The sequence below is a fragment of the Drosophila montana genome, unplaced genomic scaffold (assembly GCF_035044405.1).
Source record: "Drosophila montana isolate Dmon_TW-CO22-7 unplaced genomic scaffold, ASM3504440v1 contig_2667_1, whole genome shotgun sequence".
Lineage (NCBI taxonomy): Eukaryota > Metazoa > Arthropoda > Insecta > Diptera > Drosophilidae > Drosophila > Drosophila montana.
Genome location: NW_026997534.1, coordinates 16162 through 36456, shown reverse-complemented (window position 1 = coordinate 36456; position 20295 = coordinate 16162). Strand labels below are relative to the sequence as shown.

General features: G+C 42.5%; 2 protein-coding genes across 4 annotated transcripts in view; both read left to right on the top strand.

Moving 5' to 3' along the window:
• Nucleotides 1-20295, top strand: part of Pura (Puratrophin-1-like) — a 43079-nt gene that overhangs the window by 7994 nt on the left and 14790 nt on the right. For both annotated transcript variants that reach the window (XM_064683717.1, XM_064683718.1), the window contains exons 2-7: nt 7414-7537; nt 8253-9032; nt 13455-13574; nt 13920-14043; nt 18267-18561; nt 18771-19379. In XM_064683717.1, coding sequence (XP_064539787.1) covers nt 7414-7537; nt 8253-9032; nt 13455-13574; nt 13920-14043; nt 18267-18561; nt 18771-19379 — 2052 coding nt within the window. The remainder of the gene's footprint in view (nt 1-7413; nt 7538-8252; nt 9033-13454; nt 13575-13919; nt 14044-18266; nt 18562-18770; nt 19380-20295) is intronic.
• Nucleotides 10598-11605, top strand: LOC135429428 (protein late bloomer-like). Of its 2 annotated transcripts, none has more exons than XM_064683721.1 (3): nt 10598-10779; nt 10867-11040; nt 11105-11605. In XM_064683721.1, the coding sequence occupies exons 1-3, from the start codon at nt 10702-10704 to the stop codon at nt 11501-11503; spliced, it is 651 nt and encodes a 216-aa protein (XP_064539791.1). In that variant the 5' UTR covers nt 10598-10701; the 3' UTR covers nt 11504-11605. The 2 variants fall into 2 exon arrangements, with proteins under 2 accessions (XP_064539791.1, XP_064539792.1); XM_064683722.1 differs by having other exon boundaries at nt 10628-10779; nt 10862-11040.

Below are 20295 nucleotides of genomic sequence, written 5' to 3'. Positions count from 1 at the left end.
AATTCAACATGCCTGAAGCTTTAACGCGTTTTAAATGTTTTTAGGCGAGCCACTTTATACGATCAATCCTTGACATGTAACTTTCAGACGAGCTTTAAAGTTTTTTTTAAAGCGGCGATAAACAACTAACAGTCAGACTGGAAGCTTTAACGCGCTTTCAAAGTTCTTAGACGTATTAAGAATAGCCTCAAGTTTCTATATTTTTTCGCTTTAAGCTTTTATGCGCTTTCAAAGCTGCTTGCAATTGAAAGCTTCATTTTCTTTAGCACATCTATTGCTAGAATTTTAGTTTTAAGCTTGTTGGAGAGTGTAGTCAGACATAGAGCTTTTTGTGTAGACAAACAGCGACACCTTGCCTGGGGCCCAGTTGTGAGTAGGATGTCAGATCGCGCCACCTTCGTGATTTGTGGCTTAGGGGCACATGTGCCGGCTGAGCCACCATCGCAGCCATAGCTGTGACCGCCCGGTGGTCCCGACTCCTGGTCAATTCAATGGGAGTCCGTTCGTCCGTCCGTCCGTCCGTCCGTCCGTCCGTCCGTCCGTCCGTTTGTCTGTCTATATGTCTCCCCGTCTGTCTGTCTGTCCGTGTCTTTGTCCGTTTGGCCGCCGGATTAGCATTGAAATTGACTTCGTGCTGTGCTCATTAAAATTTTACGTGCATAAAGTTTATTTCGATTTGCCCGGCGATGTCGTTGTCGTTGTTTTCGTTGTTGTTGTTGTTGTTGTTGTCGTTGTCTTTGTCGCTGGCCACGTCCTTATCCTCAACCTCAACCTCAAAGTCAACGCCAACAACGTCATAGTCTTTTCCCAATAAAAACGCCAAAAAAAAAAAACACAAAAAATCAACTAAGAAAACGAACCCCGAAAACAATTACATTTCGTGGTTGCGGCTAAGAACTTTCCTAGAATCTAAGAATGAGAAAATTCTCTGCTCAACAAATAGCTACTCGTTGGTTTTCATTTTGTAATTTTTCTCATATTGAATTTGACTTCCTTATTGGCCAAAAAAGCAAAAGCAAATCGAAGGCAGCTACCCGGTTAGAAATGAAAAACCCTTTCGGTTATAGCCCAGACGCAGTTATTGGCGTTGCTTTTAATGTGTTTCAGCATTAACAAGTTTACGGCCGTTTTTGGAATTGATGTGGCTAACAACTTTTTCAATTATCCAGCGAGACGCAGACCGAAAGCATCAGAGTCCAAGACTAAGTCGCAGACCGACTCAGATCATCTTTTTGTCCACAGTTTGTTATGCTTGCTGTTAAATTTACCCTTTCGAAAGGTTCTTTTAGTTTGTCGAGGAGTGCGTAACGCCTATTTGATTAGCTATACCTATGTGAACTAAGCTACCCGTGTAGCTAACTCAATAGAATTCGATACAGCTGCTTTTCTTGGCTGCTGAAAGCATAAATGATGGAATCGGGCAAATCGGAACACTATATCATACGGATGCCATAAAAATGAACGCTCGAGAATTAAATTTCTGTATGAATAACTTTTGTGTTTCTCAATATATCTCGACTAAACTTGGCATTTAAGAGTATTACCATGCTTCTTACATATATGCAAAATCTTATACACATCATCTTACTATATCATATAGTTTTAGAGGAAACTTCGGTCAAGGAATGAGTTTTTGTATGAAAAGTTTTTTTGTTCTTCAAGAAATTTCAAACAAACACAGCAATTACGAGATACACTCGTCTCTCAATGTATCTGCAAATTCTTATAAAATCGACACACTATAATATATAGATTCTTTGTATAGGATCAATCGGGTACAATCAACTCAAGGCCCTTTCTTCGCAAGGGTATTTAGTCTCCGTTGTGGCGCGGCGTTTCTTAGTTCTTTCTTGTTTTTCTGTTATTATGCCATGGGGCTATAAAAACTCGTTTTCAGCTGTTTTGCCGAAGTTCATGATCAGCTGTGATCTGAAAGTGGTTGATTGGAGCAGCCAGCAGGCAGCCAGCAAGCAGCCGGGCACAACCACAAAACTGTCGGCAGAAGAAGAATATCTGCTCTCAGCCAGCCTCTAAGTTTGTACCGGTTTTTGCTGTTACTCGCCGCCAATTGGACTCGTAATTGAGCCGCTTCGCAGCGCATCGCAACGCTTTGGATCGGATCGCATCATTGTCTCAATCTCGGGTCCCTCTGTAGCATTACGTGCACTGCACTGATGTAACAGCAACTTGCCGCAGTTTTGTCTGCCAGCCAGCCAGCCAGCCTTGCCACAGCAGCAGCAGCAGCAGCAGCAGCATCTGGCTTTGAAGTTGCCACGAAATCGAAAAGCGCTTTTGTTGTTATCTTAAGCCCGTTAAGTTGACAGGCTGTGAAGTGCCTGATTCGCATATATTTTTATTTTTTTTATATTATTTTCTGATCTCGGCTGCCCTATAATATTTCAACACCCAATTGACGGGCAGCGCAAGCAGACACTTCCTGCTTGCAGATGCCTAAATCATATAGCTGCCAGTGCCGCTTTGAAGAAGTTGCAACAACAACAAAAATATGAACACCAAAGCTGCCAAAGAACAGCAACAGCAACAGCAACGACAACAGCTGAATTTGGCATGCCATCATCTGTATAGAGTGTAGGGGGAGGGGTGATGTGTGGGGCAGGGAGCGGTGCAGGAGTTCGTCTGCCTTTGCATTCCGGCCATGCAACAAGCATGACAGCCTAGACCTGATCTATTTTGGTCACGCTGCGCCCCGCCCGTGCCCCTGCCCCAGCCCCAGCCCCTGCCCCGACGCCAGCTGCGTCAGCGACATGCAAAAATATACATACCATATTACACACATGTATCCATGTGTGTGTGTGTGTGTGTGTGTGTGCTGCTCCTGCTGCCGCTAAACAAACAATTTGTAGGTGTGGCTGCGCCCTGGCTTTGGCCATTGGTGGTGCGGCTTCTGCTGCTGCTGCTGCTGCTGCTGTTGCTGGTGGTGCCATTCTCTTGACGGCCGTTCTGGTAGATGAAGCGGAAATGTGACGTTGACTGCAATAAATTCACTCGCTTTGTTTGTGCAAAAGTTCAAAGAATTGCAGCGGTAGGCGATTTGCAGATGCTTTTCATTGGAATGCCAAATGGAAGAAATGCATTTCAGTGATAAAAATAAATTATGATAACAATTATTCAAAAGAAAGGAAATGCTCTAATTTTTAGTTAAAGTTCAAATAGAATACATGCTTTTAAATTTTTTTTTTTGTATATAACGTTTTAATATGTTATTTAGAGTTCTTGTTAACATTCTCTCGTGCTGCTAAGCTACAGCTACCTTTCTGTTATTAATAACAGACGCAGTAGAATAATGTTTATTTAATCCAAAGGATTTTATCTCTTCCTCGCAATCATCGTAACATTGTCTATTTTTAACATTGTTATGTTTTTTAACATTGCCTAATGTAAGCAGAACATCCGTTTTTAACATTATTCACCACTGTGTACATAATGTTAATTAGCATTGCCTTAGGCTAGCTAAACAGTCCCTTTGAACATACTTCATCACAGCTGGGGGAACATTTCAGGCGTAATGTTAATAATAATTTCCCTAAGTAGGTTTTATTTCTTGTGCGTTCTGTTATATAACATTGCCAAATATTTGGCAGCTCTTGTTTATCTAGCTCTTCGCTGTATATTTCTCGTTACGCTCAGCGTAACTGAATTATGTTAATGGAAAACTCTGATTTTGTTCACACTCATATTTCATAATATATTACATATTTTTTGTTAGGCTTAACCAACCCAAACCCAAATTGAACAAATGGGTTTCAATGCATTTCCCACAAAGCATTAGTCACTAAAAGCTCTCGAGGAGCCGTCAGGGACGCGAATATCAAATTGATTCGCCAAATTAACGGCCTTCTGTCGAAACGTTTTCTCATGCTGCTTTGGCGGCTTACGCGGCGTATGTGTAATTAAAATTTGCGCCAGCGGCGCTTTTGACCAGGTGTGGCCCTTTTGCCAACATATTAATTATTGTTAGAGCCAAACAAAAATTTCCAAAAAAAATAATAACAACCAAAATCTCCCAATAGACAAAGTGCAAAAATAGCAAAAATAAATTCAACAAAATTATAAACTGGGCGTCGGCGCACTTTTTTATACCCCACAGGCCAGCGGCCAACAAGTTGTCTCTGTTTTCATTTTATATTTCTATAATTTATTAAGAAAACACGCCAAATGCATGTGTGGCAGTGTGCGAGTGTGTCTACCTCTCCCTCTCCCTCTCTGCCTCCCTCTCTGTCTCTGTCTCTGTTTGTGCAACGCCTTTGTGCGCCTTTGCATGCGTAATTTGTGTTGCGACTTCAGTGTGGTCCCAGCGGGCCCGTCATCGTCATCGTCGCTGTCCCAGTCCCTGTCCCGATCCGGGTGCGACGGCACCCGCACTGAATAATTGGCATAGGCTGGGCGCCACACGATACCGGCAGCGCACCGACAGCGGATCGACAGCGGACCGGGACCGGGTCCGGGACACGGATTCGGATTCCGATTCGGATGTGTGTATTTTTGTATATGCATAAAGATATGTGCATATATCTATATCTGCATATATGCTAATGCCAACGCATGTCGGCTTGATTACTCGCAGAGCGCTTGTACGAATACCCTGTAATTCAGTTGCAAAAGCAAAGCTGACTCAACGGGCAAATAAAATACGCCTAGACATCTTTTGAATTATTATTAACTTTTCTGTATACTTCTCGTATCCTCTATTTTGAGTAAATGAACATGTTGCAAAGTTCAGTCTTATAAGACTCCAATCAAATGCTTGCAGGGTATCTCTCTCGCCGTTCACTTTCACTTTTGCTTAATACATATACGCACTTATACATATGAGCTGACTTTTTGTGGACCGCACGACTGTAATTTAGTTTTCAACATCAAAGGCGTGGGAATGTTGCAAAAAGCCTCAACAAGAATAACACAATGATAAATGCGTCTGTTTTGTGTGCCCAAATTCTGAAAGGATTCAGACAAATCCTCGACAAAAACCAAAAAAAAAAACTTGCCATATTTATGGGTTGCGCAAAAAAACTGAAACAAAAAATCAAAACGCCGCCAATGGAACGGAAATTTGTCGCCGCAGCAAATTGAAAACGGCGAAGCGATCCACTAACAAAAAATGCTGACTTGACTCTGAAAGCCAAAATGGGCAAAAATTCTAAAAAAAAAAGAAGAAAAATATCTAAAAATACATTTCAAAAGAACCAAAATCGAACGAAAATCGAGGAACTGCCGCCAGAGGCTGGGGCTGCTTTTTGGAGGCGATGCCTCCGTTGCCGTCGATGACAATGACAAGCGGCGTCCGAGCGACGCGCGCATTTGGGTCAATGACGACGAAACCGAAGCGGCTATGACTATGCCCCATGATTTAGAACCCAGCGTTGAAGATCGACAACAACAGCAACAACAACAACAACAACTACAGCAACAACAACCACTGCCTGGCCTGGCCTGGAATTGGCGGTCAATCAAGCAGAAAATGTTGCACGAGAAGCATCATTTTAGCATGTGGCGACAGCGGCTTATACAATGTTGCCCCCCCCACCAACCCCTCCCACACCCGCTCCCACCCAACCCATAAGCTGCCAAGCCAAAACTGACTGTGGGGAAGTTGTTGTTGTTGTTGTTGTTATACTCGTTCACAGTGCGGAAATGGGTGTATTCAATTGCAAAAATAAGTGTTTGACAAAATTAAAATTTTAAAAAGATTTTTATTTCCAATTTTTCCATTCTAAAAGTTGCCATACAATTATATTTATTTTTTTTAATTAATAAAATACAAAAATAAAAAACTTCTTAAATATAGATTTTTACAATATATTTTGATTGTTTAAACATTTTAAACATTGTCATACAATTAAAAGTATTTTTTATATAATTTACAGAAAAATAAATTTTCTCCAATTAAAAAAATCAAAGGTCCACAAATATAAACTCTTAGAAAATAATTTTATTACAAAAATTTATAAATTGCCATAAAATTAAAAGTATTTTTATATATTATATATTTTAGATTATATTATATATTTTTATTTTAAAGTTATATCTCTTAAACTGTGGAAGATACGTTTCCGCAGCTCTCGAGCCCTTCTAAAATCACAAAATTATTTTGCCGACGCTCACGCTCATGTGGAGGATAGTCTTCGACTCTGAGCGAGTATTACGCAGTCGGTTACAGCCGGTTGCCACATTCTTATTTGTTTTTGTTGATGTTGTTGTTGTTGCTGGCATTTGCTGTGTGTGGCGATGATCATTTTGTTCAATCGATTGTAAACGATGCGTTGCGATCGTTGCTCTGCGGCTTTGATCAAATGACAAAATTGATCATTTTCTGTTTGAATGGATTTTGGAGCAGTCTCAATGCGCACAGCGCCTCCCCCCTCTCCAGCCCCCCTGTCAGCTCCCCCTCGCGCTGCCTGGCCGCACAACAATTGATTTATGTTGGCTGTTGTCTCTGCTGTGTGGGGTCTGTGGCATGTGCAACAACAACAACAACAACAACAACAACAGCAACAACAACAGCCACGTTGTGTGTTACCTATAAAATATCAGAGCTTTTGTGTCGAGTCAAAAGGTGCTATAAATCAAGCCAAATGTGAGCGCACCTCTTAAATTTTTTTTCGGCTGGCTTTTGAGTGAACGTTTTGACCATTTTCCGCACTCTGGCTCGGGCAAATTAACAACAATGCGAAAAACATTTTCGCGTCATAACAATTAATAGCGAGCAAGGATCGCAGTCGACCCGCCGCAGACCCAAAGGTCTCTCTCTCCCTCTAAACTCTTTTGCAAGTCTCTTGAGTTTTATTTTGTTTGTGTTTTTTTTTTCTGCGAGTTGCAAGTTCGATTTCACATTCCCGTAGGGGTGAAATCTTTTGCGGGTTTTTCTTTCTGAATTTTTTTACGTCGCGTTTTTTTGATTTTTTTTTGGCTTTTTTTGGTTTTTTCTTGAGCCGAAAACGCTGTGGGTAATAACCAAAAATTAGCAAAAATTGCTAAAGTTTGACTTGCATGATTTATCTATAATTTTGCATCGCAAGTCGCCACTCGGCGCATTGCGAGCTGGGGCAGTCCGGCCACACTCGCCATCTGATAGGCACACACACACAGCAAGGATGGGAGAGGGAAGAGGGGGAAAGAGAAAGAGAGAGAGGGAGGTAGACCCCAACTACATCTGACAGCCTGGGCCATTTTTTAATGCGCTTTTCAGCCTAAGCGATTTTCAGTTTTCTGTTTTTTTTTTGTTTCGGTTTCGGTTTCCTTTTTGCAGCTTAACACTTGCGGGTGTTGTTGCCTACATAATTTGACTGTAGCTGCAGCCTTTTGGGCCGCAACCGAACCGGCAAACATGTAATCGTCGTAATAATAAAAATTTGCAAATGATTTCGTTACTCAATCTGCGATCTCTCGTTACAGTCCTGGTTATGGCATGCCGGCTGGCCGCTGGCCACATCCAATGGAGCGCTCGTACTGCAGCTGAGCGACTCTGAAATCGCGCACGCACTTCAACCAGCCGAGCTCTACCTGTGTGTCAAATTGGGTAAGTGGGTCGGCACCCAGCAAGCCAACAATATACACAACAAATTACCACAATTGTAGAGAACTTCAATTGTGCATGCATGTCCTAGAATGTAATGCAGTTCTACTTCTTTGAACTGAACACATTGATACACTTGAAAAGAAAGTTTCATTTCTCAATTTTAGAAAATTGCCAAGACTTTTTGATTTCAGTAAATTTAGAAGCATACGTTCCTAGAATAAAATAGTAAATAAATAAGATATATAAACGAGAATAATCACACATAATTTATGTGGCAATTTTCTACAACGTAACGTAGTAAAAGCTTGTGGCTCTAGGAATGCAGTTTATTAAAGCGCAGAGAAAATTGAGAAGTATATATTCTGCAAATGTTAAGCTCGCAATAAAGTGTGGCTTAAATAAAATAGAGGCCGACGAACTATCCTTTATTCCTAGGCAAAAGCTCTTCAAGTATTTAAGCCATACTTTATTGAGAGCCAAATATTCTCCCACACATTCTCGTACCTATTCGTATAAGTCTCTTACTCATTTTGAATTTCATATCTGCCTTAAATAGTCATCTAACAGCCTGACAGCCGTTTCAGTCTAATCCAAACTAACTCCAGTTACATTATACTTCCACCATTTTAACAAATCCATGTCTTTGCATTCATATAATTTATATGCTCGCACCAGCTCAGCTCTTAGCACTCATATTTTCTGTTTGAATTTGCAGATTCTGACGCAGAGGCCACACCGCAGCTTTATGTCGTTTGGCGCTCGTCCCAGCAGCAGCAGCAGGAGCACGAGGGGAGTCAGGGACAGAGTAACTGCCTACATATCGATTACAATAATTCGCAACAACAGACACTGAGCGTGCTCCAACTAGAGATGTCCATGGCGGCAATGGCAGCAACAGGACACGGACAGAGTCCGGGCCAGGGGCAGGGGCAGGGGCAGGCTAACGATGGCATTGAGTTGCCGCAGCTGCTGCAGAATCTGCTTGTGAGCGTGGAGCGCAGCATTGAGCGCGTGTCGCTAAACGAGCTGCAGATGCCGCTCGCCCTGGGCGAGGACCAGCTCGATGAGGCCAACAACAACAGCAACAACAACAACAGCAACAACATTGGGTCGCCAAAGTGCGCGCTGAGGCGCAGCGATTTAATTACCAAAAACAAACTGTTCAACAATCGTTACATGCTCCGGCGCCTGACCAATCGGCAGGACAGCATGAACTCCACCTCGTCGGGCAACAGCAATGCCAGCGAGCGCAGCAGCTCCAGCGGCAGCAGCAGCGCCGGCGAGGAGCTCCACGGCCACTTGAATATCAACAACAACAACAAGAACAACAACAACAAGAACAACAACATCAACAACAGCAACAACAACACGGAGCTTGTGGCATCCACATCGCCCGCCTTGCCGCTGTTTTGTCTGGGCAACTCATTTCCGCACATTGACAGCGACGAGGAGGCAAGCGATGCGGCAATTGGCGGCGAGAAGCGTCAGACTCTGGGTAAGTGAATAACTGAACGATACGTATACGTAATTTTGCATTACGCATACGCCGCGCGGGCCAACCAGTTGCGGCCCGTGTGCTTGCCCCAGTTGCACTTGCAGCAGCTTGCAACTTGCAACTTGCGGCCTGCTACGCTTATCTCAATTGCTGGGCGTTGTTTGGCTTATTTGTTTTTGCCGCCGGAGCACACAAGAGAAAAAAAAGAAAAAAAAAAAGCGTTTATGCAGCCCGCAATTGTGCTATGCAAATCGGACCGCCCCGTCGCGCCCCCCACCAGCAGAAATACTCAAAAAAATATTCAATTAAACGCCCCGCAGCCAAAGTTGAGCTCATTTTAATACCCTGTATTCAATAAAAAGTGGGCTAAGAGGGTTTAATGGTTTTGTGGAAATGCATGCATAACTGGCAGAAGGAAGCGTGTCCCATTCCTTAAATATATACATCTATTCTTGATCAAGATGAGGAACTGAGTCAATCTAGCCAAGTCTGTTTGTTAGTCAGGACAAGTTTGTCATTTCCTTCTATATATCACTCCATTTTCATAATAGCTATGGATATAGAATGTGGGGCATGGTATTTTGAAAATAACTCGAAGATTATGAGAGCTAGATACACCAACTTTGGTATGCAGGTTCTTGATTAGTATCACTTTCAAGATCTGTAAATTTCAAAAAGATCGGACCATAAACACCGAAGTTATACAAGGAAGCTGGAATGCTTGTAACTGTGACTCGGCCCTGTGTTCAGGGTATCTCTAAGTCGGGCAGCCCCCAACTAGAGCATTTTTACTTGGGCCAAAACGGCGCTTTGAAGTCAAACTCGGGCTGGTTTAATAACACGATTTGTTATCTCGCGCAAATTTAGCGTTAATTTGATATATTTTCAGCGCATAAATTTGCCAACATTTAATTCAATTAATGCGCTGCGATTGTAGATTTTCGTATAGAATTCTAGTGAAAGTGTGTTTCAGCTATTTGTACTATGCTAAATCGTTAAATTCACTCATCTTTCGCATTTGTAACTTTCGCTGGTTTTTGTACTTTGGCTAGAAATAGAAATTGCGAAAGTGTGATTAGAAACAAGTATAGCTAATGTTTGCTAATGTTCAGCTTGGCTTGATATCTGCATAATGAGCTGTACGATTTGGACCTTAACTAATTATTTATGTAAAGTTTGGAAAAGTTTATACCAAGGCAACAAATACGATAAGTCATAAATAGAGATAGGTTCTGAGAGAGTTTTGTTTATTGGCCACTTTCATTAAGCGTAGCTTATTCCAAATCTTGAATCAATTTAAGTAATCCATGTTTTATTTTCACGCATATTTTCTAACAAATTATATCAAATTTGTTAAACATCTGGCAACCCGAAAGCAAAGTCAGCACAGGCTGATAATATAAAAACAATTTGTAAATGTATAATATGGTACATTTTTATTTACTTATTTGGAAATCTAAGTTTGAGTTTTCTCAAATAAGTAACAATTATCAAAGCTAGCAAGTTAGCAGGCAAAGCAAATATCCTAATAGCTTATACTTTAGCACACTTGCTTTAGTTAAATTGAAATATTTACTTCGTAAAACTTACACTTTTATCCTTTTGTCAACGTAGAGAGAGAAAAAAAAACTAAAACTGGCTGGGATTTGGGTGTTCCGGCAGCTGTGAGATGTGCATCAAAACCGAGTGGGAGTGCACCAGTCAACAGCTGACCGGAGCCTGCCTCATGCTCAACGGAGTATTGACGGTAAATTTGCTGAACATATATATATATATATATATATATATATATTTTATATGTTGATAATTTGGCTGAACTGTTGCCACAGTGCAGTATCTGTATAGTGGTTCGCTATTCCAATTTGTTTACGTGCTCTGCAAGCTGGGCACCGACTATGAATTTGGCACCCTGTACGTGCTGTTGTCCTGGGTGGAGGGCATATGCATATTGCTGCTGCTCGTCGACTTGGGCTGGATATGCTGTAAAATGGGCAACCTACTGCTGGCGGTAAGTCGAGGAACACACACAGACTCACCCAGCGCAGAGTCCTCAATCGTATTCCTGCTCGCAGGCGATCATTTCGGCTTATACGATGGGCTTCTTCCTGCTGATCGCCGGGAGCATGAGTGTGGTGAAGTATACCGATATCTATGTGGTTGTGCGCAGCTTTTATACCGACAATCTGATGACCTACGAGAGCATCTACGAATGCTGCGGCATTGATGGGCCCAAGAGCTACGGCAATGTGAATACGAGCTGGAATGTGCCGCCCTCCTGCTATCGCAACCAGGACGAGAAACCTGAGCATCTCTATCAGCGCGGCTGTCTCTATGCGACCCAGGACCATTGGTTCTGGTTTATTTTCGCCAATTGCTATTGGTTCGCTTTTGTTCTGTTCACTGTCAATCTCATTACGCACTGGAAACTGAATCGATGTCTAAGGGCAAGAGCGAGGCGGCGTATCCCATAGGCCACATCCCAATATAGAACCGATTTTTACCAAATTTCTTGTCACAAATGCCTTTAATGGCGAATATATAGTATACATTGTTGTGTATCGTTGTTTCAATAACTTGTTGTCCAGTTTTGAATTGCAGTTTCAATTGCAACCACGGTGAGCTGGGGGGACTAGAATGCGTTGCCAACGCCCACGGCTCGACCACAAAAGCCAACAAAAAGCCATTAGCCATTAACAACGGCGGCCCACAGCATCCGCCGGGCGTTGGTTAACCACAAAATATCGTTGTCTCCACGACAACAACAACAACAGCAGCCGCAGCTGCAGCAGCAGCAACAACGGTGCAAATGCCTTTTAATTTGTCAAAGCCTAAAATATGAAAATTAAATGAGAAACCAAAGCAGTGCATTGCACAGTGCGGCAAGTTGTGCAAACTTTGAAACGAACTAAGAAAGAGCATTGAAAAATAGTTCAAAAAAGACAGCTTTATTATTTGCATATGAAGAAACATAAACAACTTATTAACATATATATAACTTATTTAGAGCGAAACAAATATTTTAAAAGAGTGCAACAAGAACTAAGATGTGGTAAATATGATAAAATACAAATGAAATGAATGAATGAATTTTTATTATATGAAGACGAGTTTAGTTAAGAGCAGCTTTTATACCGCCCAAGTTAAGCTGCAGACTACTATTTAAGTATATAAAATAATATTTAGTATAATTAATTTTCTGTAAAGCAGAAAACTTGATTGAAAAGTAAATTTTGGGTTATAAGTAACTTAGATTTCGAACAGAAAGAAATGAAGAAGTTAGCATCTTATATGCATTCAGCTGCGCTTAAACTGTTAGCGAATTATAAGGAAAATCAACAGAAAATTTGATTTCTTTGTCTTTTAAAGATTTATACTAAGTCTTTCTTAAAGCTCCAAATGTATAAAAGATTATATTATGTGTCTACGGTTTATCTAAAACTGGTTGCAAATTATAAGAAAAATCCACAAATTGCTTGATTTCGTTGTCTTAGATTCTCACTAGGTCATTCCTATAAAGATCTCCAATGCTTACAGCTTGAATTCTTTGTCGCCACGTGTTTATTTCTTTCATAGATCCTCACCAGGTCTTTCTTTTAAAGATTTGTCAATAGCGAATGTTAAACTACTTGCGAATTATAAGCATAAACTGTAAACTTAACTTCTTTGTCACCCCATGCTGTTAATAGAATTTGAGTAGATTTCTCTTACAAAGTGTATTTTCGTGGTATCCTTAACTCCACAAATTGGATCGACAGCTACTTTTGGCTACATTCCATTCGATCAATTTATGGTCTGCGATAAGTTAAGGGTTTTGCCCAAAAGCAAATGGATCACAGATGACTATCTTGCCCCAATGTGCGCTGGAATGCGATCGACTCGCAGTCGCATTTCGGGCGTGTGGGTGCAATTTGCAAGCGCACATAAATCAGCTGACAAGTGCGGGGGCATTTGTGGCCAGGGTATTGAGTTACATACTTATGTATGCAATTGCACCGTCGAGCACCTGGCATTTATATGCGGCACAGGTGGCGGCGGTGCATTTGAGAGGGGGCGACGGGCGCAGAAGCGCAGAATTTCTGCAGACGCTGCAATGTGTCGCATTTATAAAAAGAAACAGAAATTGTCGCACGCGAAAGTGCCGGGTCGAAATTTATGGGGCAACTGGTTAAACCAGCCACGCCCACCCCCAACCTGAACATGATGTGATGTGTGTGGGCTACTGTGGCGGATGCTGCTGCTGCTGTCGCCAAATTAATCAAACGGCAATATTATGCAAAATGGAAAAAAGCAAAAAAGTTGCAGATCCTGAACCAGTTTTCAAGGTTTCGTCAAGCGTTTAAACTGCAATTAACCCATATCTGAAATTTATATATAAAAATATTATATTTTTATGTGTGCAAATTTGTCAATTTTTGTTCGCAGCGAGCAGCGAGTCGCAGCCGGAGCCGTCGTCGCCGATGGAGACGGAGACGGAACTGTTGCCGCCCAACTCGATCAGCGAATTGCCCGAGAAGCTGTTGAACAGCGGCGTCTATTTGCCAGGTAACTATATATATACATATATATATCCAGACTTTCCATTTTGCTGCATAATTCTAGACTTTCGCTAGAAACGAGTCTAACCGAAATTTGGCTTATAAATATAAATTGGAAAATTCGAATCACCTGGCAACGCCCCGTCAGGCAATTTGCCTGCCAGGCAAATGGGCGAAATGCGCTTTTCAATGCGAACCGAAAGCCACAATTCCGACTCGCATTGAAACTGCAATTCAATTCAATTCAATTCAATTAATTCACACACTTTTTCGCACATTAACGCTGTGGCGACCACCCATTGAGGCTCTGTTAAAGCAATTGAGATTCAGTTCGATTTGCATCTATTCGCAGGCACACGCACCCTCCAAGGCGACCCACTTGTCCATGTGGACGCGGACGCTGTTGCCGGCGCGGGCCTCAATTGCTATGAGCTGGCCACACTGTTGCTTTACTACAGCACCATACCGGAGCGCAGGTGAGTTGAGTTGTGGGTGGTGTAGGGGCAGGGGCATTGCCTCAATCAGAATCGGGCAGTTTAATGTCAAATGCAAAACGCATGGGAATGGGCACAGCGTGAGCAGCTGTGTGCGTGTGTGTGTGTGTGTGTGTGTGTGTGTGTGTGTGTGTGTGTGTGTGTGTGTGTGTGTGTGTGTGTGTGTGTGTGTGTGTGTGTGTGTGTGTGTGTGTGTGTGTGTGTGTGTGTGGCCCCACACTCCAGTCCAGGCATTTCAATTTGTTGGGGCATGCAACACAATAACAAAAAAGATCTAAGTTCATAGACTCACAAGCAGCCCATCCATATTTACGAGCAGATATGCAAATGTGCAGTTAAAGCCTGACCAAGAGCCCCAACTGGCGCTGGGAACGACCAAGACCAAGACCAAGACCAAGACGGCGCTGCACTTAAGCCTCTAAGATGTTCTAGGCGGGCACGGGAGACTCTCTTTTTTGCCCAGTGAAGCTATCTCCCTCGCACCCTCTCTCTCTCTCTCTCACTCTAGCTCGCTCAGTCGTCTGGCTGTCTGGCAATCAGGCAGTCGAACTCATTGCCGCTTAAGAATATGCATGCCAGTCAATTTGCCACTTTGGCTAAAAGGAAACATGCAACAGCAACAACAACAACAACAACAACAGCAACAAAAACATCGAACAGCACTTGCATTCAATGCTGAGAACTTTGCCATAGAAAATAGAACAAAAGCTTCAGCTTAAAGTCGATAACACTGTGCAACAAATCTGAAAACCAAATAGTTAGTAAGAAGTTGTCTAAGCAGCGAAAGAAATTGCATTTGGATTTGAAGCTTAATTGAAAGTTTTTTCTTTAAAATGTTGTCAGCCGCAGGCCATAATAATTTGGGTTGCACACTTAGAAAAGTCGCTGGTTCAAACGAACTAACCCAGCTTAAGGTTATACTTGTTTCAAGCCTTTATTTCTCTTATATTTAGCTTAATCAATTAAACTTTTATTTTAAAGCTGCCCGTTCTACTGAAAATATTGCAATCCGTAGATATTTTCATATAGAAGTTGCGGGCTAAATTTGATGAGTACCCAAAATTGGCAGCTAACAATTATTGTTAGATAAATCCAATGTTTGAGGCCTAAGTTAATTATGCGTTTGGGGCAGATTCTGCTTTTAGTCTAAAGCTAAACCATTTTTGATAAATTTACTGTTCGGTTAGAGTTCAAATTCAAGATGTTAATGTGGGCATATCTACACTTGCCTAATTTCACATGTTACATAGATATTTTGAAGATTAAATAGATCTAGTTATTAATATGTATTTAGTTATCTGCACATACATTGATTAGATTAAAGGCCCATTTTTATTATGTGACCCACATTAGAATAATTTCGTGATATTTCAGTTGTCAGCTATTTTTTTGTGACCCACTTATCAGAAGAGTTGATTAAACTTGTGCCCACCCTCACTTTTGTTGTCTAGTGTAGCTTAGAATTCTAGTTTAGCTGGCAGGCAGGCAACATTTGCGGGCTCTGCTAAAGCATGGCAGACACGTCGCTTGAGGGACTTGGCGATTGCGGCTTCCCTTTGTAGCGATCGCAAGAAGGAGACAAATACAGAGCAGGAGTACCTGAGAGAGAGGGGAAGAGATAGATGGAGAGAGAGAGAGAAAGAGAGAGAGGGAGAGGGGGAGAGGAAGCTGCTGCTGCTGCTGCAGGCATATGAATGATCTTTCAGACAGATTCGTGACACTTTGAATTTATGATGTGAACTTTTGTGGCCCAGCGTTGAATGCTTGTTGTGTTGGCTTCTCCACCACGATTCCTGGAAATATCACAGCACAATCTGTGAGATCTAAATCGACATGCGAGAGAGAGACAGACAGAGAGACAGAGAGAGAGAGAGAGAGAGGGGGAGACAGGGAGAACACACACTCGTTGGCCACTTACGAGATTCCCCTTTCAACCATTCCCCATTTCCCATGATTACACTTCTGATTCGGATTCAGCTTCTAATTCCTGCTGCAGAATCCCGTTTCCAGCTTGAGCTCCAGCTGCATGTTAATTGCTTCAATGCAAATTGCTAAAATGCGGCCAAATCGTGTAGAAAACTTTGACAAACATTTGCGTTGATTATTCGTACTCAGACTGCGCTCCCAAAAACTGGCACAACTCGTCATCAGACGTGCGTCCGATGTGAATGACTTGAGGCTTTAGACTTGGACAGCCACTCACACTTGGTGTGCCATCTCCGTTCCCCCTCGCCCCACTCCCCCCACATTACCCCTGGTCCGCAGCACGCAGAGCGCATCCATTGACATTATTTGCGTTTGTTTGTCGACATGTGTAAGGTATTCATTAGCTTGGCTGTCCAAATCCAAATGCCAGTCGACTGTGCACGCAAATATTAAATATTTGAGCTGTGTAAAGTTTTCACCAAGACCCAGACTCTGACTTAGACTTGGACTGGGCGCAATGTCAACAGCAAACTTCATTTGTTGTTGTTGTCTTTGGCAACTTGTCGCTTATCCAAAACTTACATCATCAACGAGGGTCGCCCCCTTTCTCACTCTTCCCCTGACTCTCTGACAATGATCCATCTCTATGCAGGCTTGTGTGTGTGTGACAGCTTGCTGCAATTAAATTTGTTTTTATGGTGCTGCACTTCTGGGAATCTTTAAATGCCGCCTGGTACGAGTGCCAAAGGTATTAATATGCATGCCTGCGCATAATACAAATATAAAGAAAGCTCGGGTTACACACGAACGACCCGGACTAGGACTGCACTCATATTTTATTGCACTCGCCTCAGGCGAAGTACTCTGAAATATGCATAACATTTGTTTCTGTTAAGAATAACAAGGCTGCCCTCAGGAAGCGTAACGTTTCAATTAAAAACTGTAACAGTTCTTTTAATACCATTGCCCAACTATGTTAGGCAGAAGTATGTGCAGTAATAACAGAGCTGTTGAATGTACAGGATTTGATTAACAGCGCAAAGGCACATAACATGTACATAACATAGTATGTATATACTTAACATACAGCTGATAAAATGTCAAGATATATTAGATTAACAGGGGAATATATTGGACACGCTGTAATGTTCAATATGATTAGCATAGCATCATATTTAACAGAATATATCCAGGAGGTAATAAAACATGTTAACAAACATGTTAGTTAAATACAAATATTAATGTTAGCCTTACGAGACTGAAAGTTGATAGATTTAATAGCTCGTATCTGTAAATTAAGCTAATGCCTAATTTGCTTTAGAAAAAGATAGATAAATTTAACATAGTGATCGATATGATAATTTTAATAAGAATAGCTAGTTCAGAGAGCATAACAAATTCGTTGTAAATTTCGCAATTGGATGTGAATGGCAGCTAGGTTCATGTGTAGGCTGCTTTAAAATTGAAATGCCAAACGCTTTTGATGGCCGTGCTGTGTGCGGCATCATTAAACCCGAGACATGCCAGCGCTGATGATGAAGCTTGAGACTTGCAACCCGCAGCTTTGGCCGCTTGCCGCTCGCCGCTTGCCACTTGCCACTTGCAGCGCGACCCGCCGCATGCGCATTGCGTGCAAATATCAACTGAAATGCGGACTCCTGACGGGGGTGGACTGCACGCGCTCGCCCGCTAGCTCTGTGAGAACAAAACTGGCTAACCAGACACTGGCATGCATTTACAGTTAGAGCTGCAACAGCGGTGGCATCAACAGGTAGGCAGACGGGAAAGGGGAGGGGGGGGGGGGGGTCAGCAACTATGCGCAGCTGGATAAAACTTTGGCTAAAGTGTTAAGAAGTGCCTGTTGGGCTTTTTATTAATAGGCTAGCTGCCATTAGCGGCAATTTTCAATTTTTATTTACGCTGATTAAAAGTGGCTACCAACTTGTCATATTTACAACTGGCCGCAGCTTGATACACTCAAAGGTACAGACTTTGTGGCAGCAGCAGCAGCAGCAGCAGCAACAGCAACAACACGGGGCATCTAGTTGTGGGCCGTGCTGTGGCCATGTGGCAGAGGCCGCTTATTGCCAATTAAGCTGAACTTGTTTTGGGCGTTGCCAGCGTTGGGTTCTGCGCAGCAACCGGCAACCTGCCACATTCACAATTTACACCACACACACACAGCCACACACACTTGACGTTGTTTATGGGCGCCTGACCGTGCACTTCTTAGTGGACCGCAACGGAGACTCATTGCCTTTTAACTTATGTATTTGCAGCATTGCCCATAAAAGTGCACAACAGCAACAGCAACAGTTGCAGTTGCAGTCGGAGCAACAGCAGCAACAACTGAAACCCGCCCAGCAAACATTTACCATTTTAATTGCCATCGAGAAGTCGCAACATTTATGCGTAATCGACTTAATTTGCCAAAGCCTCAAATTGTTAAGCAAGCAAATTGGCAATTGTGAAATCTTGGCCGTTTGCCTCGATGCGAATTTGCTGCAATTGTGCAACCAGCAGCAGCAGCAGCAACAGCAGCAGCAGAACAGCAGCAATAGCTGTGATCAAACGGTAAGTTCAGGCTTTGACCTTTGCGATTGCAGCACACAAAATGAAATCATTAGGAGGGCCGCCGTCTGCTTTGGGTTGACGCCCCACAGCGGGGCAGCCGGCGGACACAGACACCCAATTAAACCGCTTTACACGGCCCAAGAGCCACCGATTCTGGCCACTAATGACGGCTTTACGTTTTTCTCTTCCCCCTCTACTAAAACATACAGGAGCAGTCGCAGTCGCAGTTGCAGTTGCAGTCGCAGTCGTCGCAGCCATCGCATTTGGTTAAATTCATTAGCGTGGACCAAGTCACGACAAGTGTTGCGCCATCGCATTTGCCGAGCGGCGCGCTCCGGGGCCAGCATCATCACGACGCGCGCAAGTGGCGCGAGTTCTTTGCCCAGCTGGAGGCGTTCCAGCGCCAATGCTCGGCGGCCGGCGGTCGTCTGGTTGGCGCTTTGAGCGACATACGCGCCGCCGATCTGTTGGGTCTGCCGACGCGCCGTCAGCTTTATGGCCAGCATCGTGCCCTCAGCCGTGCCCTCATGGACTCGCAGCTGCACAATCTGCGCAAGCACGGCGCCACCCAGCTGGTGCGCCTCCAGGCGGCGGCCAGTGCCATCAATGCGCCGCCAGCAGCAGCTGCGCCCGTGCCAGCTGCTGCTCCAGATCCGACTGCCTACCATCTGGATGCGGCCCATAAGCTGCGCAAGGTGACGCTGCTCTACAGCGAGGTGGATCGTGCCGCACAGCGTCTCGAGCAGCTCACGGAGCAGCGACGCGAGCGCCTGCGCCAGCTGACGCGACAGCGCGCCCTGGAGGACGAGATCAACGAGGTGAGTGTGTGCTCAGTGCTCTTTTTATTACTTTTCCAACAAATAGAGAGTTTATGCCTCGTAAAGTTTTGAATATATTTCCAAGAGAAATTACTCAGGCATCAATTGAAAGCAATGCTCAAATATTTCTTCACCTCGCGCATCCTCAGAGTCCCTTTTAAAACTGTTTGAGAATTCTAAATATTTAATTTATCCAATTTAGTTCTCAACCAACAACCTTAAAGTGTTCTCTAATGGGTCAATTCTTTAATCTAATCCGATTTTCAGGCAAACGATATTGGTTATAAAAATATACAAGTTTTTTTTTATTCTGATCATCTTGAGGATATGAGGCATTGTCTCAATGTTAAAAATGTTTGGGAATTAGAACGGAGTTTCGGTCTCAAATCGCTGGCTTAATTCTTTTAATTATCATATATATTATTTGTTTGTTTATTTTACGATCAATGCCAGAAGTTTTAACCATTAAATATTAGATACATATGCTTTACATGTTACTTTACTTTGAACATCTCTTAACATATGTAGCTTTAACTTTGCCATTATGTTAAAACTATTTGGGAATTGTAATTTTGACATACACTTCCCCTTTCTGCGGGTGCAAATCACAGGCTAAACTTCAATTAATTATAATATAATTAAAATTCTTTTTTTAAGTTTAATAACTAAAGCCAGAATTTTTAGCCTTGATACAAGATGTACTTACATAGAGCAACAGATATAGAAAACTTAATTTTAAATATCTCTTTATGTAAAAACCTTTTGAGAATTGTAATTTTTCTGCTGAAATTTCTCATTCCTTTATTTTTTCAACCTCTTGCACATAACCTCAAATTAATTCTAATTAATTTTGATATATTTTTCGTTTGAAAGCAAGAAAAATTTCTTTTTGTCATCAATTGATATGCTCGAAACG